Source organism: Myotis nattereri (assembly GCF_964212035.1).
Source record: "Myotis nattereri genome assembly, chromosome: 18".
In the NCBI taxonomy this organism is placed as follows: domain Eukaryota; kingdom Metazoa; phylum Chordata; class Mammalia; order Chiroptera; family Vespertilionidae; genus Myotis; species Myotis nattereri.
The window spans coordinates 5,367,400-5,390,085 of NC_138093.1; the positions used below are offsets into that span (position 1 = coordinate 5,367,400).

Consider the following 22,686-nt stretch of genomic DNA (forward strand, 5'->3'; position numbering starts at 1 on the left):
TCATTCTTCCCTCGGTGACCCTAACACCCACTAGTTGCCCAGCGCTTCCAAGGCAGTCGCTCACCCAGGATTCTGTTCCCTAAACCTGCAACAAGCTTCTGCCCTCAGCCCGCTCCCTGCAGGTCTCTCACCCAATGGGAATGGAATAAGCATCTTCCAGACGCCAGATTCTGTGCTTCGTCCTGTGGAGATAAAGATACAAATATCCAATGGTATCTGCCTTATATATTAAAAAAAAAAAAAAAGAAGCCTATTTTTCTTAAAAGGTTCCTCAAGACCCTGTTTTCTGCTAGAGAATGTTAACAAAATTATAAGCCCAAAATGAGACTCGCAGGCATTTACCAGTGCTCAGGTTTTAGCTCCATTACTTAGCTTCCGTGGGCCTGTTTCCTCATAAAAAAAGTGGCTGATCCAGCTGTTTCCCAGTTGGGGATCCTTGAACCCCTAAATCCTCAGATACAGCACCCAAGGGCTCTTCTCAGTAAGAGAGGCTAACAGAAACCACACATTCAAAGGTGGTATGGCTTCACACCATCTCTCCATGACTAAAGTATCGTGTGTGTGTGTGCGCGCTTCTGGCAGTAACGCTAGTTATTTCCTGATAGCCAGAAATTCTAGTTGGCAGCCATATATGTTTTAATAAGAAGGGGAAATGAATTATTGTTTTCTAAATCCTGTTTGTTAGACAAAGGTATTTCAAAACATGAGGAACAAGGCGATGAAAAGATTAGGAATAGGTTAGCAGATAGCTAAGATTTCCCTCCAGCTCTAAAAATCCTGGGATTCTAACCTGATAAATGAAGTATGCCATTATATTCATTTTTGTATTTATCAGGTAACATGAGCATTTTAAAGGAAGATGTTTGTAATCTAATGATAAGACTAACAGTGAGGCTGGCTGGTGTGCCTCAGTGGTTGAGCACTGACCTATGAACCAAAAGGTCATGGTTCGATTGACCTTCAATCAGGCACATGCCCAGGTTGCAGGCTTGATCCCCAGTGTGGGGTGTGTAGGAGGCAGCCGATCAATGATTCTCTCTCATCATTGATGTTTCTATCCCTCTCTCCCTCTCTTTCTGAAATCAATCCTATATAATAAAAGGCCAATATGCAAATAGTCCAAACAGCAGAACAACCGGTTGCTATGATGCACACTGACCACTAGGGGGCAGACGCTCAAAACAGGAGCTGCCCCCAGGTGGTCAGTGCACTCCCACAGGGGTAATGCCACTCAGCCAGAAGCCCCCGTGGTGGCAAGAGCCTCTCCAGCCTCTGCGGCACCACTAAGGACATCCCCTGAAGGGTCCTGGACTGCGAAAGGGCGCAGGGCAGGCTGAGGGACCTCCCCTCCAGTGCACAAATGTCATGCACCAGGGCCTCCAGTAAAAAAATATATATATAACTTTTAAAGACTGATAGATCCTCCCTTCCCCCCAACTGGTGGGCAGAGTATGATATAACCTGCAGCCCGGAAATACCTGAGTGACAAACCATGTACCTTATATGGACTATACACTGAACCACCAATCAACACCTGCCAAATACCCTAAGCCCTTGTTCCTCTATGGACCATATATTAAGCCACCAATCAGCACGTGCCGAGTACACCAAGCCCCCATTCCTTCCCTCAAAAGGAGTGCCCACCTCTGCACGGTTTGCTGTCCTCCCTTGCGAGACTGCCCGGCAGGTCTTTTTCCCCTAATAAAGCCTGTAATCCTGGTTTTCGGTTCCCGACTGGTCTCTCAAAGACTAATGGTGAAAATTCCTAAGGAAATTTGGAGAGGCCAGACATCAGGGTCATCCTTTCAATTATATGAATGTCCTCCTTAAAGCATTGGCACAGCGGCCCTCCTCCCCTGGGCCTGGGCCCCAGTGCAGCCTCGGGGTGGGGGTGGGAGGGGGGGTGGGGGTACACGCAGCATTGCTTTGAAACTTGGCAAACAATACACTTTGGCAGCACCTGGCCTTCGCTGATGCAGCAGCGGCCACTCTTCTTAGCAGACTCCGCTCTCAACTCAGAGAACTCCAAGCGCGGAGGACAGTCTTCTTACGTGCTTTCTTCAGAGACTGCAGCTCCCTATGCTCCCCTTCCACTGGTTTTAAACCTAACATCCTAGGCAAACTGACCCGAGGGGGGCAAACCCAGAAACCCCCTTTCCTCCGCCTCCCTCGGGACCTCTAGTGTCCGCTCCCCGACTGCCACGAGCCCCGCCCTCCACCTCAGGGTTAGCGGGCAAGGCCCTGGGGCACACGATGGGGAGGGAGGACAGCGGTGGGGCAGCCTTATCGCAGCCCTGCAGGTGGGTAAGACCAAGGTCTCCGCACCGCTAGCTTTGGGACACGGGGGGTGGGGGGGCTCTCAGGTCCCTGTAAGGTGGGAGGATGGGGAAAACAGAGCCCTGCTCCCAAATCCCCCAGCTCTCTCCTCACCAGGGAGATGCTTTGATAACTTCGGCTCCACCGGCAACCAGAACTTTACGGTCAAGGCCCGAATGTTACAAAATGAAGTTCGAGGGAACCTTTGCTCACGTTCTCAAAGCCCCTCAGGCATGTGCTCAGCACCTGTACCGCCTTCCCTGGTACCCGTGTCCCGCTGGGAACCCTCTCTCCGTGTCTCTGCAAAGATGCCCAGTGCACTTCCCTGACCCTACGACCTTTTCCCCCCGTTTTTTGTTGTGTGAGTGTGTGTGTGTGTGTGTGTGTGTGTGAGTGTGTTCCTTCTTCTTTTACATGTGTTTTCTTTTTTCCGACCCGATGCTCTTAAGGGCTGGTAAAGGGACAATCTGGTTTATCCAGTAATGAGGTTAAGAAATGCACCCCAGCCCGGGCTGGTGGGGTGCCCTGGGTAGAGTGTCGGCTCTCTCGCACCAAAGGGTCTCAGGTTGGATTCCCCATCAAGGGCACGAACCTGGGATGCAGGTTCCCAGCCCCAGTGTGTGTGTGTGTGGGGGGGGGGGGGGGTTGTGTGCGCGGGAGGCAACCAGCCAACGTGTCTCTCTCACATCGATGTTTCTCTCTCCCCCCCTCCCTCCCTCCCACCCACTCTAAAAATCAATAAAAAAGAACATCCTCGGGTGAGGATTAACACAATTAATTAAAGGAGAGAAAGAAGTGTATCCTAGTGCCAAGGGCTCTAAGGCGGGAGAGCAGGAATCTTGAGCTGAGGTAACCCAGGGACTAAAAACTGGAGAAGAGAGCAGAGGAAGGCGAGAGGGTCCGGTGAGGACCGCAGCCTGGGGCCGGAAACGGGCCTCCATTGGAGGCGCCCGCTTCCAAGCTCTCCCGCCGGCAGGCGCCTGTCCAGCCTGAGGTAGGCCCTTCACGCGAGGAGGAATCTGAGGCACTCACCTTCCCGGGGCAGGGAGAGCCCCTGCAGGGAGGGGCGGAGCTGGGGAGAAAGCACTAGAGGGGGACAGAGCCCGAGAGGCCCACGCCCATGCGTCTCCTCCGCGGCCCGCCTTCCTCCCCGAGGCCCCGCCTCCCACACAGCCGCTTCCGGCGTCGGGGGGCGGCGGGGGGACGCCCGCGCGCAGGCGCAGTGCGTCGGTCACTGGTTGACTCCCTGGCTGCGAGCTTCATTTCTCCTCATTGTTGACCCGGGAGGAGGAAAGATGGTGTTGGACCTGGACTTGTTTCGGACGGATAAAGGAGGGGACCCGGACCGCATCCGAGAGACGCAAAAGAACCGCTTCAAGGACCCGGGACTCGTGGATCGGCTGGTGAAGGCGGACGGCGAGTGGCGAAGATGTGAGTACCGGACGTCCCCCATCTAAGCCCAACTTCAGCTCTCGGATCTCGTTCCCGCTCCTGGAGCCGCAGCTCCCGCCCCTCAGGAGACCCTCCCCCCACTCCCTGGATGCGGTGGCTCCGAGGCGTTCCTTATCCCCCAGAACGCTTGGGTAGCCCGGACCGTCCCACTTTTCCGTCAGCCGTGCTCCCTCCCGGGCGTGCTCGGTGCGGATCGGTGGTCTGGGAAGGAGCATGGCGCATGCGCATCAAGAGCTGTCAAGGCTTCCCCCTGCACGGGTCGCCCCGAGAAAGCCAGGGCGGGAGGTTTTCCCTGTCCCAACACTTATCTTTGGTCACCTCCGGCCTTTCTCTCTTGGTCCGCAAGGCCAGCGTGATCTCCTAGGTGGATAGGATGAAAGGCTCCAGCCCGAGTCACATCTGCAGCGTGATAGCTTCGCTCCACCCACATTGGAAGCATTTGGGGTCTTTGGAGCCCGCTTCTGCCTAAAAAGCATTGATCCCGGAGCTGTGGGGAGAGCCGTCCCCCTGGCTTGTGATCATACCTTTAAAAATGGCGAAAAGTCTGTTCCGCGGTAGGTCAGGCATGGAGAGAGGGCTGCGGCGAGGCAAGACAACGCGTGTAATTATTGAGGCGGTGTCATTGTGATTTGTGGAAGTTTTCCGGGAAAGATATTGGTAGAGTTTGGCCAAAACCTGGAACCGAAAATAAAATCATAGAATCCTTTGCCTGGGTTAACTGGAGTAGTCCCCGATTGGCCGGATGCTGTCAAGCACATGTGATTTTTGTCTGATGCAATAAGTCTGCAACCAGCTGAGAGCCAAGTTTATGACAGCACACTGCAAAGGCAGTCCCTGTCCAAGAGTGTGGTGGCTTTCTAGTAGGAACACTGATTTTCCTGAGTTCATAAGGGTATTGGGTACCAAGAGAGTATTTGTTTAACTCGGGTTGCCTGTTAATTCCATGTCTCAGTCACTCTAATGTGGTAGTTTGTGACGCTTTTGTGAGATCCAACCACCTGAATCTGAATTGTAATGGAATTAAATTAATTGGAAGGAAAAAACTTTACTGAACACTGTTTTACTGAATCAGAAGTATCGGATTTTTGTTATCCTGTTACCCATTGTTCCGCAGTAAATTCCTTTGAGTATGTGAGCTCTTCTCTTGTGTATAATGCACACATCTACAGGGAGTTTCATCCCTTTTGTAATGAATGGATATATGGTGATGGTGAGGGGGGTGAGTTCTTTAGGGACAGGGCTGTGGTGTATGCATCTGTATGTCCCAATACCTACGGTATACTAGTACATATGCATACAGGTTATACATGTACACATGTATACATAGATTCCCAGTACTTAGCACTGCACTGCTTGCTTGTTTTTAAAATATTTTTATTGATTTCAGAGAGGGAGAGAGAGATAGAAACATTAATGATGAAGTGAATCATCAATCGGCTGCCTCTTGCATGCCCCCCACTGGGGATCGAGCCTGCAACCCAGGTATATGCCCTTGACCAGAATTGAACCCGGGACCCTTCAGTCCGCAGGCTGATGGCTCTATCCACTGAGCCAGACCGACTAGGGCGACAAAGGTTTTTTAAATTCATGAGTATCTTCTGTGTTCAGGGCCTTTGCCCTTCTGTATGAAAAGCAGTGTATTTCGTTTATTTTCCACACATCTGTGCTTTGATTCTTTTCTACTTAGCACCCCTTTCCAGTGTTCTCTTTGCAGCCAGAGGGAGTTAATGAGTTTTTCCCAAGTTGTTGGCCGCCAGAGTAGGACATTGACAGATCTTGCATCAAAGTTCTTTTATATCCAAACCTCAGATCAGAAGTTGGGGCTCTCCTGTCATTGGCTGCAATGAGGACTTGTAACCCTGAGCCACACTAAGAACTCATCGTGTTCCCTGACTGAGGACACAGCAAGCCTCAGAAGGGCCTACAAGACAGTGGCACCTATTTGTCTGCCTGTACACCTCCAAGGTGCCACGGGGGCTCTCAAAGGAACTGGATAAAACGTGGAGCCCTAGCACCACAGATTTTACCACGGCTCTTACAGCTCCAAGGATTCAAACCGTGATTTCTTTTTTTCAATTCAGAGTAATAGGCTGAGGACACATTTGGGCATATGATAAGCATTTCTATGGACAACTTCTGAAGCCACTGGATTTCCACCTATCTTGCAATCTGCTAACCACCAGAATTCTATCCTCCCCCCAAAAGTGCTATTCCGAATGAGATTTCTCTTTACTATAAATTGAAGTTGTTATTTCCTCTTAACCTTTACTGCAGACTCCTTCAGCCAGGCCTTTGTCATTGGAATAACTCTACTTTCAGTTTCACCCCAGTCCTGGCCACACCCAAGGACATGTGAAATGAAAATCTAGTCATTTTTGCTTCCAGGCTTAAGTCTTGCATTGACTTACATCCCTTAAATCTGTCTGATAGAAATACAACGTGAGCCACAGGTATAATTATGGATCTTCTTGTAGCCACTTAAAAAAATGTAAAGGAAAACAGATGAAATTAATTTTAGGAATATATTTTATTTAACCCATGATCCAAAATTTACATCATTAACACACTGGGGATTGAGCCTGCAACCAGGGAGTGTGCCCTGACCGGGAATCAAACCATTATCTCCTAGTTCATAGGTCGACGCACAACCACTGAGCCATGCGGGCTGGGCTAAAGTTCAGTTTAAGTGTAAAGTTTGGCAAACCCTTCAACAGTAGCTATGTCTAGATGCTATTGCATTTTACCTGTTAAAACTTGATTTTTACCACATTGCTCCAAAAGCTTAGAAGCAAAAGTCGGTCTAATAAACCACAATACCAGTATGTTAATTTGGGCCAGAATACCTAAGTAGGCTGACTAGTACCCTGCTTTCCCCAAAAGAAATCAAGATGTAAAAAGTAAAATTAATCTGAAGGCTGCAGGATGAGCATGATGTCAAAGCAAAGGGAATAACATTAACCATTTCTAGCATAGAGATGTAGCAACCAAGTTCACGGTAGTAGAAATCTGACTGCCCTCTTTCTAGATTCCCCTGCACACTACATAGTTTCTTAAATGAACTTGAAGGGAATCGAGCAGTTTATAGTCACTCGATTAATTCCTGATTCCTCAGATGTATTACTCTACAACAGTGTCACCCAGGTTCTGATACATTTTCATTTCGGCCTCAGAGCGGCCTTTTCCTTGTCACCGAATGCTGGGGAACCCTATTATGCCAACTAAAATTTGGGGCTCTAAAGCTACAAGGTTTCACAGCTTCTTGAGGCAGAGACTGTAGCTCTGCCTGCTCTCTGGCCTTGGGCTGAGATCTGTCCTAAGGAGCCATGATTAGGGGAGGGAGGAATCTTATTTATCTGCATGTCTTTGGAATATTCTTGGGTTCTTTATTCTTCAGGCAGATTTCAGACCGACAACTTGAACAAGCTGAAGAACCTATGCAGCAAGACAATTGGAGAGAAAATGAAGGTAAGAGAACTAACAGCCATGAGAGCTTTAGCCGAGGTATTGAATCTTATGCGCAGTTAATAATTTCTAGTTTAGTGTCTGAGTCCATGGGATACGAATTTCTTGCCCATATGGGGGAATTATTTTATTTAAAAATATGCTTTTATTGATTTTAGGAAAAAGGGAGGGAGAGGGAGAGAGAGAAATATCAATGAGGGAGAAAAATCCATCGGCAGCCTCCTGCATGCCCCCTACTGGGGTATCGAGCCCAAAACCTGGGCACGTGCCCTAACCAGGAATCAAACCATCAACTTTTTGTTTCACAGAATGCCCAATCAACAGCCGCACCAGCCAGGGCTGGGGGAAATCTTTCTTTGCTTGAAGAACGTTAAGTTTCGGTTCTGTCCTTCTTTGATATTCAAAATAGTATGTGTTTTAAAGAAAGGAAGGAAGGCCCTAGCCAGTTTGGCTCAGTGGATAGAGCATCGGCCTGCAGACTGAAGGGTCCCAGGTTCAATTCTACCAGGGGCACATGCCTGAGTTGTGGGCTCGATCCCCAGTGGGGGCGTACAGGAGGCAGCCGATCGGTGATCCTCCCTCATCATTGATGTTTCTATCTCTTCCTTTCTCTCTGAAATCAATAAAGAAATATATATTTTAAAAAAGAAAGGAAGGAAGGCAGATAGGGAAGTAAGGGGGTGAGTCCATCTTCTGTATTCAGATATGTCTTAGTCTGTTTGGCTGCCATAATCTGGGTGGCTATAAACAGCAGAATTTATTTCTCAAAGTCCGGAGGCTGGGAAGTCCGTGATCAAGGCCCAGGTAGATTTGGTCTCTGGTGAGGGCCCACTCCACTTCCTAGCCCATAGGCAGTCTCCTTGCTGTGTCCTCACATGGCGGAAGGAGCCAGGGAGCTCTGTGGGGTCTCTGATGAGGTTGTCCTGGTCACCTAATCACCTCTGAAAGACACCACCTCCAAATCCCATCACATTGTGGGGTAGGTTTCAACATAGGAATCTGTTGACTCTCAACCTTCAGTCTATAGCAAGGCCAGAGTCCTGCCACACTAGTCATCTGTTGTTTATGCTGTTCTTATAATAACATAGATCCCACCAGTAATCTTTTCCAGTTATTTCTTGAGTTTAGCCTCCAGTGCCAGGAAGACTTTCCTACGGCAGAGTTTAGGTTCTTTGATCAGTGCAGTCGAGCTCTTTTCTGAAAAGAGCATGGATAGGGTCTCCACATCCTGGACTGTTTGTTGGCCACGTGACTTGAGGCAAGTTAACTTCTCAGCCTCAGTTTTTCTCATCTGAAATGACAATATGAACATTCACCTCTAGAACAGAATTATGAAAACGAAATTTGTTAAAAATGTAGAGAACCTGGCACGATACCAAGAGCATGTAGTTATTATCGATTACGAGTAACAATGGGTGGCCTTCATCCAAAAAATCCTTCCATGCTTGAAAATGTTCAGTTTCGGTTCTGCCCTTCCTTTGGTATTCAAAACAGTACATGTTTTTAATCTTTTTTTAACAATATCCCCTTAATCACTTTTTAAAAAACATATGAAATGCACCCTATAGCCTGTCTAATTTTTAAGCTGTAAACCTCTAAACTAAACCAAAAGATTAAAAATTAGGAACCTGACCCAGTAAAGAACATAATAAAAAGATTTCGCTAGCCCTAACCAGTTTGGCTCAGTGGATAGAGCATCGGCCTGGGGACTGAAAGGTCCCAGGTTCGATTCCGGTCAAGGGCATGTACCTTTGTTGCGGGCACATCACCAGTGGGGGCTGTGCAGGAGGCAGCTGATCGATGTTTCTCTCTCATTGATGTTTCTGACTCTCTATCTCTCTCCCTTCCTCTCTATAAAAAATCAATAAAATATATTTAAAAAAAAAAAAAAAAGATTTCACTAGCCTGGCCGGCATGGCTCAGTGGTTGAGTATCGACCTGTGAACTGGGAGGTCACGGTTCTATTCCTAGTCAGGGCACATTCCCAGTTTGCAGGCTCGGTCCCCCAATAGGGGGCAGCCAATTGATGATTCTCTCTCATCATTGAAGTTTCTATCTCTCCCTCTCTCCTCTCTGAAATTTAAGAAAGAAGAAGATAGGACTAAGTTTTTTCATTTATAATAACACTAGAGGCCCGGTGCATGAAATTCGTGCAAGAATAGGCCTTTCTTCCTCCGGCTGCCGGCACCAGCTTTCCTCCGGCACCCAGGACCCAGGCTTCCCTCACGGTCCCGGCTTCAGCCTAAAGGTTGTCCTGAAGGACATCTGGTCTAATTAGCATATTATGCTTTTGTTATTATAGATTCTTGGATCCCTTTATGCTAACCCTGTAAGGAGTATTCTCCTTTGCTATCCATGGGAATGGTGCTAGCTTTCACTTGTATAGCACTTGAAAGTATTACAAACCTTTTTGTATATATCACATTTTGCTTTTGATCTTTGTTCTAAACCTCAGTGGGGTGGTACAATTATCAGCTTTATTTAAAGGGCAAGGAAAAGATAAAATAAAGAAAGGGCAAGGAAATAACCTGAGGAAATTAAGGGGCTTTCCTAAATTACGCTAGCTGCAGAGGCAGAACTTGAACTCAGAACTTTCCGACAGGAGGGATTGGCAGATAGCAAGGGAGCCTCAGCTCCCTTGGGAAATATTGTGTTTTGGGCCACCTTTTTTCTGCCTCAGTAGTCTATGCTTGTTCTTGTCAAGACTCTGATATGTTCAGACTTTCCCAACTTTTCGAGATGATTTTGCTTGGGTCACGGAAGGATGTGAGTTGGGTTATGGTTGGAATCCTGACTTCTCGCTTTGGTGGGTGCGAATGTGTAATGAGTCTAAAGGATTTCTATGCTTTTGTCCTTAGAAGATGTTATCCTTTCTCATGATTCAGTTTTGCACAGAGGATATGAGGTTGTATAAATATAATTGCCTATTGTATATGTAGAATTTTTAAGACCTTAAGGACATTGAGTATGCTTTCTACACATTTTATTTATACTTGCAAAACAGACTCTAAATCTCACCTTGGAGTTTTTTTGTCGTTGTTGTTAATCCTCATCCGAGGATATTTTTCCATTGATCTTTTAGAGAGAGTGGAAGAGAGGAAAAGACAGAGAGAAACATCGATGTGAGAAAGACACATCAATTGGTTGCCTCCTGCACGCCCCCCAACTGCGCCCCAACCATGGCCCAGGCTGGGGAGGAGCCTGCAATCAAGGTACGTGCCCTTGACTGGAATCAAACCTGAGACCCTTTGTTCCTCAGGCCGACGCTATCCACTGAGCCAAACCGGCTAGGGCTCATCTTGTTTTTATACAAGTTTGCTGAGGTTCTATAGGTCTTGTTATAATGGCCTTTGATAATTTAATTTATTAATTAAAATTATCTTCCCCCTGGCTGTGGACAAGGATTAGAAATGATTTGGCAGAATATTATAAAGAAGGATGAGGCAAGAAGTTAGAGGGGGGAAAAGACGAGTGCTGGGTATATCCCTGCTATTTGCCAGCTTGCATTGACTGCTCTAAACTTAGGTGCAGATTTTGTGACTTTTCCCTCAAAAAGTTTTCCTTGCCTCTCTAACATCCCATCATCCCATCCATTGTTCAGTGTAGTCGAGCTCTACCTAGCCTCAGCACTGGGACTGTTCTTAGCAGGTAGACAGGGATTCATAGATTCACACCCAGACCTCTACTGAGCACCCAGCGCATGAGCATTCTCACCCATTCTCTCTTTTTATACAAATATATATATATATATATATATATATATATATATATATATATATATATATATAATTGATTTCAGAGAGAGGAAGGGAGAGGGAGAGAGAAGTAGAAACATCAATGATGAGAGAATCATCCATCGGCTTCCTGCCGCCCCACACTGGGGATCCAGCCTGAAATCCAGGCCTGTGCCCTGACCGGGAATCGAACCGTGACCTCCTGGTTCCCAGGCTGATGCTCAGTCACTGAGCCACACCACTGTGCTCACCCAGTCTTGGTGCCCACACTCTTCTACATCCAGGGCAGACCTTCTTCTCATGTTCCCCATGATGTCAGCCCTCTGACCCTGATGGGTTAATCAGTCTGTCCAGGATCAAAAAGCTAAAAAGCGGCAGAACAGAGACTTGAAACTTTTAACTTCTCACTTCCAATTCGCTAATCTTTCTTACTTCCAATTTGCTTAGACAGCTGTGTAGGAAGTTCTGTGATTCGTTTATGTGATGTTACTTTGATGTGCACTTAGGATGTCAGAACTTTTTTATTTAATAGTGTTGTTCGTTTGTTTTTTGTTTTTCCTGCAGAAAAAAGAGCCAGTGGGAAATGATGAGTCCATTCCGGAGAACTTGTTAAACCTCGAAGACCTCACTTCAGACACTTTAGTTGTAAGTTATTGTCCTTTTCTAGGTTGGGGTTTCTCTTCTTTTATCGTAACTTTCTTCCTAGACAAGTAAACGCTAAAACTGCTGCATACGGCATTGTCCTTGAATTTCTGCAGCTGGGACGGGTCCCTGTTACTCTTGTTATATACTTTGTACTTTGTTTATGGGACAGCAGAGCAGGAGACAGATGGAGTCGAAGGGTCAAGGGAGGAAGAAGAGAAAAAAGGAACTATGGTTAGCTTATAGTGTTCTATTTTCCCAGAGTCAGGTCATTTTTAAATTTATTGTAATTGAGTAGACAGTCACTGTATAAAGGGCCTGAAGCAGTAATTTTCAAGTTTTTAGTCGCTAAACCCTTTCTGAAAACCCATTAACACAAAAGCATAGCAAGAGCATCAACACAAAAAAGCGGTGCTAAATAAATAAATAAATTTTTAGAAAGCTGTTGCTGTGCTTGAAGAGCTAGGTTGGGGGCGCTCTTCCTGTCCAGCCCTACCTGCTCAGGGCTCCCCCATGAAATCAGTAGTTTGAAATTTCTGCAAGAGGGATACAAAGTTAGCTTAAGACAAAGTCTCTTGCTCCGGATAAAGGTGTCATCTTCCTGGAGAACAGTGAAGTGCCGTGCGTAATAGAACGCTGAATCGGTTGACTCAGGAAGAAAGAGCCCTGGAGAGAGCTACATGTTAAAATTCCTGAGAGATGTAGGCACCAGAAGAGTGGCCAGAATTGAGCCATCTCTGCCTCAGGCACCCCAGAAGGAAATGCCAGTGGGTTTGTCAGGGCAAGGTCGCTTTGAAAGCCGTCATTGTCAGTCTTGAAAAGGCTATCACAAGGATTGTCGGCAGAGCACAGCTGGGTTAGGGGACAGACTCGCATTCCTACTCTGTCCTTGATGCGCTGTGGCCTGGGTGCGGGCCTGGCTTGTTCGTCCACAGAACCTGAAAGTGTCACAGATCAAAAAACTCCGACTCCTCATCGACGAAGCCATCCTGAAGTGTGACGCCCAGCGGATAAAGCTGGAGGAAGAGCGGTTCGAGAACCTCCGAGAGATCGGGAACCTTCTGCATCCCTCGGTGCCCATCAGTAACGACGAGGTAGGTGTAGGTGCCACAGCTAACCGCTCCTCTGTCGGAAGGAGGATAAGGACACACTGGCGTTCTGTACGACGGGCCTTGTAGCAGAAGCAGGTCCTTTGTGTATTCGCCCTGCCCACCAATTGAGAATTGAAAGCGTCAGATCCTTGCCTGATTGGGAAGTGGCAGAGACCGCAGGTAGGAGACTCCTGGCCCAGAAATCTCTTCTGCATCTGGCTGCTGTCCTCCACTGTTGCCCCTGGTAGCAGCCAGTCTCGCGGGAGGGATCTGCTAAATCAACCTCACCCCTCACCCACACCCCGCTGAGAAGCTGCAGGTTGAAGGGGAATCTGCATGATAAAAGTTTCCTGCTGAGAGGGAGCTTCCCCAGCACAAAGCTGCTCTGAGCCCAGCCTTTGTTCCCTGACACCCCAGCCAGAGCGGGGCCCATCTGTGCCTCTTTCATTCATTCCCTGGTGAACGGAATGTTTAAACTCTCTGCTGGCTGGGGTGGCAGACTCGGGAGGTCTGGGGCCCTGAGCCCGCCCTCCCGTGGCCCTGGGACCAATGAGAGCCTGGAAAAAGAAATCTACATTCTCCTCTGCACCCCAGGCAATGTTGATTGTCTAGGGTTGAGGTGTCCTTATACAAAGCATTTAAAGGGGTAAAAGAGAGAGAGAGAGAGAGAGAGAGAGAGATCTTTTGGACAATCATGCTTTGAGTTTCATGGCTAGAATCCCTTCTAGGAATCTGAAAATGATTATTTCTCTACTGAGCACAAATTCTCTAGCATATTCCCTTCTCCAGTCTCTGGACACGATGACCAAAACCTGGTGTTTGAGTTAAGTCGTGGCTTCCCAAAGCTCCGGGTTATGAGAACAGGCTTTGGAAAGATGGAGGTTGTAGAATTCAGAGGCCACGCATCTTTCGCTCCTGCTCTTGTTTCCTCAGGATGCGGACAACAAAGTCGAGAGGATCTGGGGTGACTGCACGGTCAAGAAGAAGTACTCGCATGTGGACCTGGTGGTGATGGTCGATGGCTTTGAAGGCGAAAAAGGGGTCGTGGTGGCTGGCAGTCGAGGGTACTTCCTGAAGGTGAGTCAGGAGCCAGTGGGGGTGGGGTTATGAAGAAGGAATTTAAAAAACACGGTGCAGAAAACATAACCTCCTCGAGGAGGCCCCCAAGTCCACACTTGTGCTCGCCTTTCTACCACAGACTTATTGGCAATTAGATGCAGTGTCTTCTAGGCCGGAGTCCTGAACAAAAGCCACTGCGCGATGCCCCGCAGGGAGCATATGTTTGCCGACGGAATCAGAACAGTCTCTCCTTTGTCGAGCTCAGTGTAATCTGACAGTCAGACAAGTCACAGTCAGAAGCCACTGTGATCAGTACTGTCGACATAAGAAACGTCCAAAACTGTAGAGAATTATTTTTATGAGTTGATTTGAAACAAACTGATGACAATTGCCAGGAAGCAAAATCTCAACAGATTGAGAAAATGCTCTGGGGAATGGCAGTTTTACAGCTTATTTAATACACTAGAATCAAAGGAAGAGACGTAAGTGGGGAAGGGGGTGGGTGCATGAAATCCACTGGTGGCAGATCTGGGAGGTGGGAGAAGCAAAGCGGTGAAATCGCTGGGATTGGATAAAAAGTACACCGGAGGGACACGTACTTCTTTTCCGTCGGTGAGTACAGGATTGTTCATGGTGAACATTCCCAGTACAGAGAGAGGATCCCGGGAGACAAGGTGACAGAGTGGGTTCTGTGGTCTGTGCTCTGGTGGGTGAGCCCGAGGGGTCTGGTAAAGGAGATGATGCTGACATTTCAAAGGCCTGTTAGCTCCGATGCAAAAAGGCAGCAGACAGGCTCCGTTAATCCTATGTGGTGATTTTCAGTCTCTGGAGCCTGTAGGGCCCACCACGCCGGCCTCCCCTGGGCTTGTCAGGTTTGGTACGTGGCCCTTTTTGGTGCACGGAACTGTGGTGTGAGCAGGCCCAGAGCGCAGGGAGGCCGCTAGGCAGAGGCAAACCCAGGCTAGCTGGGACAGAGGGCAGGTGCACTCAGAGAAAGAAGGCTTCTAGAAAGACATGGTAAAATAATTTTGGAATTACAGCTTCAACTGCTGGTCCCATTATATGTGGGGGTTTTTCCCCAATCAATGCTGTAAATGTATTTTCCTTATGACTTTTTAATTGATTTTATTTCCTTATGATTTTTTAAAATAACATTTTCTTTTCTCTAGTTTACTGTAAGGATACAGTATATGATACTTACACAAAACACGTGTTGACTATGTTATTGGTAAGGCTTCTGGTCAACAGTAGGCTATTAGTAGTTAATTTGCGGGAGGAGTCAAAAATTATAGGTGTATTTTCGACTATGGTGGGGGAGGGTTCAGTGCCTCTAACCTCCTAGTTCAAGGGCCAACTATACTCTCCATATACACACATACATAGGTATGCTCTACTCTATGCAAATGAGTCTAGTGTCGTAAGAATGAGCACAAGAAAACATTCCCATGCGTGCGGGGCCACTAATCCTTTCCTCTTGCTTGGTATCTGAAAGAGAATTCTCTTTACACTTTGTTTGCCTGGGGGATCTGCTCGGGACTGGCGATAAGTCAGAATCTCTTGAGTTGGTTGTTGGGGTACCCTGTCTTTCCTGGCCTCCTGTGTGCCCCTGGTTAGTCACATTCTGCTGGGCCCATTGCCTCAGAGGGAATTCTAGCAGTTGAACTTGATGGCGACAGAACCCAATCACCCAATGCTGTCTCTCCTTAGGGGCCCCTGGTGTTTCTGGAACAGGCGCTCATCCAGTACGCCCTTCGCACCTTGGGAAGTCGGGGCTACATTCCCATTTACACCCCGTTTTTCATGAGGAAGGAGGTCATGCAGGAGGTGGCACAGCTCAGCCAGTTTGATGAAGAGCTTTACAAGGTGAGTAGCTGGGCAGAGTGGCAGAAAAACTTCGTTAGTTGGGAAGTTTAATTCACAGATACAGAGCAGCGCTGTCAGTAGACTTCCTGCCGTGATGGAAGTGGTCTAGGTCTGTGGCTGTTGAGCACCTAAAATGCGGCTAGTGCGCCGGAGGAAGTGACATTTTCGCTTAAGTAGCTATACGTGGCCAGTGGCTACTGTATGGGACAGTGCAGACCTAGGGCCTGTTTGATCTTTCCCCCAGCTCATCCGGATGATGGGTCTACATGAGCATGCTTTGCCCGGCCGGCATGGCTCAGTGGTTGAGTGTCGACCTATGAACCAGGAGGTCATGGTTCGATTCCCGATCAGGGCATTAAAAATAAATAATAGCCCTGACTGGTTTGGCTCAGTGGATGGAGCGTCGGCCTGCGGACTGAAGGGTCCCAGGTTCAATTCCGGTCGGGGGCGTGTGCCTTGGTTGCGGGCACATCCCCAATAGGGGGTGTGCAGGAGGCAACTGATTGATGTTTCTAACTCTCTGTGTCCCTCTTCTTTCCTCTCTGTAGAAAATCAATAAAATATATTTAAAAAAATAATAAAAAAATAAATAATAAATAAATAAGCATGCTTTAACATAATGAGCATAGAAAAGAAGCGTATTTATTGAGTGGCTGGACAAAAGGACACTATAGAAGTGGCCGGCCTTCCCATGTCCTCCCACTCCTGACCCCAGACTGGAAGCTTCCATAGGGCAACCCATGCTTTTCTTGGCATAGATGTGGCTTCCCATGTGTGGTTCCTCTCCACCCTGGGCCATTTCAGGGAGAGCAAGAGGATTCAAGTCCAGCTTCAGAAGGTCATTCTTGTCAACTTGCCGCCAACGTGGCTGAGGATTATACCCTAAGCACCAAGAAAGCAGAGACCACGTCTCTTTTTGCCCAGCATTGTATGTTCCTCGGAGTGGATTACATTATATGGCTACCAGCTCAGGTTTTATTGTACATCTGCCATCATTGGCCATTTTATATCATTTACAAATGTATTTATTTATTAGATAAGTAAAAGAATCACAATTTTTTTTATCTCCTTTTAATTTGCTTTTCTCCGATCTCTATTGGGGACCCCATTTGGGACAGACCCGTTCCCTCCCTAGTCTTCAGCGTCCCCTACTCACTCCCAGGCCGGGATTCCAGAAACGTCCCCTGTCCCACCGCTCGTGTCTCCCCTGTGGGCTCTGCTCTGGCTGAGGTCCTCCTCCCTCACTCTTAATCAGTAAAGGTCCCTCCTCCTTCAGGTGATTGGCAAAGGCAGTGAAAAGTCTGACGACAACTCCTATGATGAGAAATACCTGATTGCCACCTCTGAGCAGCCCATCGCTGCTCTCCACCGGGATGAGTGGCTACGGCCAGAGGATTTGCCCATCAAGTATGCTGGCCTGTCCACCTGCTTTCGCCAGGAGGTGGGCTCCCATGGCCGGGACACCCGCGGCATCTTCCGAGTCCATCAGTTTGAGAAGGTAAGTAGAGAAGTCAGAGTGAGAAGCAGGACCCTTCTACCTGTCTGTCCAGGGAAGTGAGGGGAGAGGCAGGAGCTATGTGTCCAGAGCAGGGGTGGGCAAACTTTTCGACTCGAGGGCCACAATGGGTTCTTAAACTGGACCGGAGGGCCGGAACAAAAGCATGGATGGAGTGTTTGTGTGAACTAATATAAATTCAAAGTAAACATCATTACATAAAAGGGTACGGTCTTTTTTTTTTTTTTTTTTTAGTTTTATTCATTTCAAACGGGCTGGATCTGGTCCGCGGGCCGTAGTTTGCCCACGGCTGGTCCAGAGTCTTGCCTCCTGTTGCCTACATCTGTGTTTCGGGGAAGAGCCTGAGCAGCACGTGGTGGAGTAGCTGCCAGCACCGACCCCGGAACCAGGCTGCCTGAGGCCAAATGCCAGCCCCACCACCTACCAGCTGTGTCACCTCAGGCAGCTTGCTTAACCACTCTGTGCTGTTTTCTCCCTGTAAAAGGCGGGTAATAGTAGTACCCACCTCATTGGCCCACTGAGGGGATTAAACTAGTTAGTACGAGAGGCACTTAGGAAGCACCTGGCACGTGTGCGGTAAGCTCTCTGTAAAGCACGCGTTCTTGTTGCACCCAGCCCGGTGCAGCACCATCTCTCTTGCTGGGGCCCAGCCTCGCCTGCCTCCCAGCAGGATAGGAACAGGTCTTCATTGCAAGAGTAGCTCCCACTTCGGTCTTTTCGAGGACTTGCCCTGTTTCATTGTCACTGTCTCCCTGGGCCCCTCTTTGCAGATTGAGCAGTTTGTCTACGCGTCACCACATGACAACAAGTCGTGGGAGATGTTTGAAGAGATGATCTCCACCGCGGAGGAGTTCTACCAGACCCTGGGCATCCCATACCACATCGTGAATATTGTTTCAGGTACCAGCCTCCCTTTCCTGCAGCCCACAGCCATCCCCCGCCCCACACAGAGAAATAGCTCAGGATCCAGTTAACTGCCCACATTAATTAAAAGATCACACTTTTCTCCCTTGGGAGCGTTTGCTGATAAGAATATCTGGGCGTGATTTCACTTCTGGGGACGGGATGTGAATTACAGAATTCTTCAGGTTTGCTAAAGGTTAGCCTTCTGAAATACCATCCCTCCTTCATGACTTCGAGGGGTGTTTCCTTACAGGTTCTTTGAATCACGCTGCCAGTAAGAAGCTTGACCTGGAGGCCTGGTTTCCGGGCTCGGGAGCCTTCCGGGAGCTGGTCTCCTGTTCTAACTGCACAGACTACCAGGCTCGCCGCCTCCGAATCCGATACGGGCAAACCAAGAAGATGATGGACAAGGTAGAGGGCCCAGGGGAAGGCGGGCAGCGGGCCTTCGGAGCAGAGGGGATTGGTCTTATTTCTCAGCCCTCGGAGTACATTCCCCAGCATCACGGGAAAACCTGGGCGTTTCAGTCTAGATCAGAAAGGGAACCTGAAAATGACTTCCCCTGAATCAGGGCTGAGTTCTTTGAGGTGGAAACCGGACTCCGGCTCCATTCTACAAAGTCATGCTAACTTTTCTCTTTGGGGCTTTGCTTTCTGTCTTTCCAAATAAAGGATAACCCCCATTGGTCTACCCAGAACAAGTCACAGGCAATGCCTGCCCTCTTCTCACCCAGGGAGGTCTGGGTTGTAAGCTTATCCCTTCAAACCCAATTTCCAAACCCTACTTTTCCAAGTCAGGGACTTGAAAGGGGCTAAGAGGGGAGGCCCCTGCCATAGGGTTTTCTTTTTCCCTCAAAGGACCCAACTCTGCTCACAATACTGAGCCCTCCATTGGCCTCGTTTGCCACTCATGGAGGCATGAGGAGTCTTCCTGGACTTCACCTGATGGGCAGTAAATTCCAGACAGAATCCAGGCTCAGAGAAGACTCAGGAGTGGGTGGAAGCCATGGTTTCTAATTGGCTGGTTGCAGTGGGGGAGTCCGGCTACTGGGGTGATGGCTCCCGGTCAGCAGTTAGACCAGCTAAGGATTGGGTCAAACTGCTCCCTCTGCTCAGGTGGAGTTTGTCCACATGCTCAACGCCACCATGTGTGCCACTACCCGCACCATCTGCGCCATCCTGGAGAACTACCAGACGGAGAAGGGCATCGTCGTGCCCGAGAAGTTGAAGGAGTTCATGCCGCCAGGTGAGACCCAGCCCAGCCCGTCCCCCTCCTCTTTTCCGTCTTCACACTTCGGAATAGAGGCCCCTTTCAGAATGGACCCGGTCTTCTTGTTCACACACAGTCCCCCAAACTCTGCCTGTCTCCTGGTGCGGGGCATGGCAGGGCCGAGCTGAGGAAGTAGCCAGGACAGGCCTGATGTTCTATTGAGTTGCCGCTGAGATTCCAACAGGAAGGAAAGAATGAATGGGTGCCCTTTTGTTCAAAGGCATCGGGCTCACCGCAGAGGCCCGTGGGCTCTGGCTCCTGAGAAACGATGGGTGATTCGGTTGGCTCTTCCCTTCCAGGGCTCCAAGAACTGATTCCCTTTGTGAAGCCTGCGCCCATTGACCAGGAGCCATCGAAGAAGCAGAAGAAGCAGCAGGAGGGCAGCAAAAACAAAGGGGCACAGAGCGATGTCACCCTGGAGAGCCGGCTGCAGAGCATGGCGCTCGCCGATTCCTGAACATTCCTTCCCCCCGGTTCGGTCAGCTGGGATCCCAGAGCCTGCCCACAGGCGGGGACGCCAGACATGCCCTCTCATCGCCTGCACCGACTGACTGCATTGCTGAAACGGGAGCCCTCTGCCATGCACACTGCAGTGTTCCTGTCTGCTCGCGTGGGCCTAGGACGCAACCACTGAGGACGGAGGAAGTCATGCCATGAGCCTCCCCAGCGGAGGTGAGGACCCGCCCGCAGTCCTCCGCCTGGGCCCAAACCCTGGCTCACAGCTCTCCCTGGAACCACACTCACTTGTGCTTTTCCTCCTAAATAAAGCTGTTCCATGTAGCAGGTCAGAGAGCCTCTGAGAAGGTAGGCGAGGGCTGGGGTAGATTAGTAAAGGCTCCAGGGCGAAGGGAGAACGTTGCGCCTTCGCCATATAAACCTTTGCTAAATCGGCTCCCATGTCCAAGCAGTTAAGCAGGACTCACTTAGAGACCAGCTGATCTAAAAAGCCTCCTGGCACTTCTGTTCAGTGGGAAGGGCTCTTTGGAAAGGGAGGGAGGCAGTGATGTCTTAGGGGAGATGAGACTATATTTAATCCAAAAGAGGCCCAAGATTCAAGAGCATAAGGCAGTGCCTTACCAACAGCTGCTTCTCTTTGCAGCCATTCCAAAATGGGAGACCAGCTTGTTGCTGCTACCCAAAGGATGGAGGTAGCCAGCAGGTTCGGGGGCTGGGGGTGTTTTAATCCCTTCTCTGCGGCTCCCACTGTGGCCCAGTAGCCAGGGCACCCTTGCTCTGGGGAGAGTGATGTTTAGGTTCTATTTCCCTGCTGCCTTTCATCTGCAATCTCCAAACACTTTGCTTTAATAACACCTCTTGTCAGCTTGGTGCTTCTAAAATACTTCCTATAGATGGTCTCTTTTATCTTTGTGACAGTCCCAGAAGGGAGGGTGGGGACATGATTACACCCCTGCCTTCCTATGGGAGACGGAATACAAGGTGGGTGAGGGAGATGAGGCACGGCCAGGTGGAAGCCAGGAGTCCTCAGGCCTGCTGTGCTTGGGGGGAGGATGAGAGGAGGACTCTGGACTGGCCTGTCCCTTAGGAGGCTTTAAGTCATCTCAGCATCCTTAGTCCCCAGCAGCCATCTCCCTGGGCCTGCCGCTGGAGCTTGGCACCAGGAAAGCGCTCACGTGCTTGGCTTCCCACTGGGACCTCGGGGCTGGTCCTGTTAGTTTTGCTGCTGGAAACCCTGTCAAAACTGGGACACCCAAAAAGGTGATCGCAGTGGCTCTCGCCACAGGCAGGCTCAACCAGCCCGCCTCTGCTGCAGCCCCTTGCCCTCAGCTCCGGGATCACACAGCCAGGGCCAGGGGACAAAAGAGCAAGCTGCTCGCACTTACTCAGAAGGACCAGAACTTCACATTCCTGTAACCTCGGCTGTTTGGTCTGGAGAAAGGCATTTACACGGGAGCAGGAGGCTGGGTTCACTTACCACCACCCATCCCTGTTCCAAAAGCCCACTGGGCTTTGGAGTTCGAAACTTTCAGATGGCCTTGAGCATCCCCATCTAGCCATACAGGTCACCGCTGCTGCCCCCTCCACTCCCCACTCCTACCTTCTTCGGCTCCTGGGGCCTGGGACCTTCCACCAGGAAGGTAGAAGCTAGGGCCCTGAGGTCATGGTGCCTGGCCCAGCTCTCGGCTCCCCTGCACTGGCTGACCACCTTCTCACCTGACTAGTTTTCTGGAGCGGGTTGCACCTGGAGCTCCCTGCTGCTTTATGCAGAGAGCCTCCTGCCCTGTGCTGTTGGCAGCCCAGCTCCTCATGCCAACCTTCCCTACTCAGTGGTCAGCAAACCGTGGCTCGGCAAACCGCGGCTCGCGAGCCACATGCGGCTCTTTGGCCCCTTCGGTGTGGCTCTTCCACAAAATACCAACTTCTGCGCATGGGCCACGAAGTTTCAATCGCACTGACTGTACGTGCGCACCCGCACGTGGTATTTTGTGGAAGAGCCACACTTGGGGCCAAAGAGCCACATGTGGGTCACGAGCCGCGGTTTGCCGACCTCGGCCCTACCTGCCCCATGGCTGGGTCAGGGCGTGGACTGGCCTGGGAGTGCGCCTAGAGAACAGGAATGCATGGAAGCTCAGAATATAGCTGCTGGGTGGACCCACCAGTCTTAGAAGTACTGTGCTCCCGCCCGCCCCCCTGCTCTTCCAGAAGCCAGAGGAGAAAACAGCTGGAAGTTGTGAAGGAAAGGATGACCCTGTGGCTGAGGTCCCTCCCTGCAGGTCACAAGAACACAGGCTGGTGCGCACATGGACACACACACACTCCTTTACCAAGCGCTGACCCTGTGCCAGCACCATTAGAGCAGGAGTCACAGAAGGAAGGGGACACAGCCCTGGCTCTCAAACAACTCACCATCGTTGGGAAGGTGTGGCCTGCCTGCCTCCAGGGTGAGCTGAAAACCCCACTCCTTCCCTCCCTGCAGCCAGCCCGGCTGATGCCAGCGTGTCGTGTTTAGGAACGGCTTCCAGGCCAGGCAGCCGAGCACTTGGGACCGAGCCCAGCTAACCTGGGCTCCACCCTGGCAGTTGTTGCCTCCGCAACCCACGGCTGATGCCCTCATCCCTGGCACCTTGACCTGCCCCATCTCCAGCCTCGGCTGGCCGAGTTACCTAAGTGAGCAAACAACCCCCACGGGCTGAGTGGTGAGTCACCGCCCTGGGTCCCTCACCAACCCTCGGTTCCCACACCCAGGAATTCAGGGCCCAAGATGCCGTCCTGGGTGCTTCGGGCAGGAGAGGAGACCCCGGGCCTCTCTACCAAGCCATAGAGACAACCAGGAGCCAGACTTCCAGAAAGAGATGCTGAAGCAGCAACTGCGGGGCTCCAACGTGAGAGCAAGGAGCCGGCCTGCACTCGGCCTGCCCTGCG

The 22,686-nt window shown here is 49.9% G+C and overlaps 2 protein-coding genes across 5 annotated transcripts in view; one reads left to right on the forward strand and one right to left on the reverse strand.

Annotated features, from left to right (window-relative positions):
• Nucleotides 1–3,475, reverse strand: part of CFAP276 (cilia and flagella associated protein 276) — a 58,047-nt gene extending 54,572 nt beyond the window's left edge. The window contains exons 1-3 of one of the 3 annotated variants that reach the window (XM_081112037.1): nucleotides 3,349–3,475; nucleotides 1,645–1,765; nucleotides 132–182 (exon numbers count right to left, since the gene is read on the reverse strand). The gene's annotated coding sequence lies outside the window, so the exon portion shown is untranslated. The remainder of the gene's footprint in view (nucleotides 1–131; nucleotides 183–1,644; nucleotides 1,766–3,348) is intronic. The other 2 variants (XM_081112039.1, XM_081112038.1) reach the window with 2 other exon arrangements.
• Nucleotides 3,476–3,503: 28 nt separating this feature from the next.
• Nucleotides 3,504–20,085, forward strand: SARS1 (seryl-tRNA synthetase 1). Of its 2 annotated transcripts, XM_081112035.1 has the most exons (12): nucleotides 3,542–3,747; nucleotides 7,163–7,233; nucleotides 11,529–11,609; nucleotides 12,542–12,700; nucleotides 13,631–13,774; nucleotides 15,464–15,619; nucleotides 16,896–17,117; nucleotides 17,906–18,035; nucleotides 18,292–18,449; nucleotides 18,702–18,773; nucleotides 19,152–19,281; nucleotides 19,605–20,085. In XM_081112035.1, the coding sequence occupies exons 1-12, from the start codon at nucleotides 3,612–3,614 to the stop codon at nucleotides 19,760–19,762; spliced, it is 1,617 nt and encodes a 538-aa protein (XP_080968161.1). In that variant the 5' UTR covers nucleotides 3,542–3,611; the 3' UTR covers nucleotides 19,763–20,085. The 2 variants fall into 2 exon arrangements, with proteins under 2 accessions (XP_080968160.1, XP_080968161.1); XM_081112034.1 differs by lacking the exon at nucleotides 18,702–18,773 and having other exon boundaries at nucleotides 3,504–3,747.
• Nucleotides 20,086–22,686: the final 2,601 nt, after the last annotated feature.

Coding starts and splice junctions, on each gene's coding strand:
- SARS1 (XM_081112035.1), top strand. CDS start 3,612: ATGGTGTTGGACCTGGACTTGTTTCGGACGGATAAAGGAGGGGACCCG. Junction 3,748..7,162: donor GGACGGCGAGTGGCGAAGAT/GTGAGTACCGGA, acceptor TTTATTCTTCAG/GCAGATTTCAGACCGACAAC. Junction 12,701..13,630: donor TGCCCATCAGTAACGACGAG/GTAGGTGTAGGT, acceptor TTGTTTCCTCAG/GATGCGGACAACAAAGTCGA.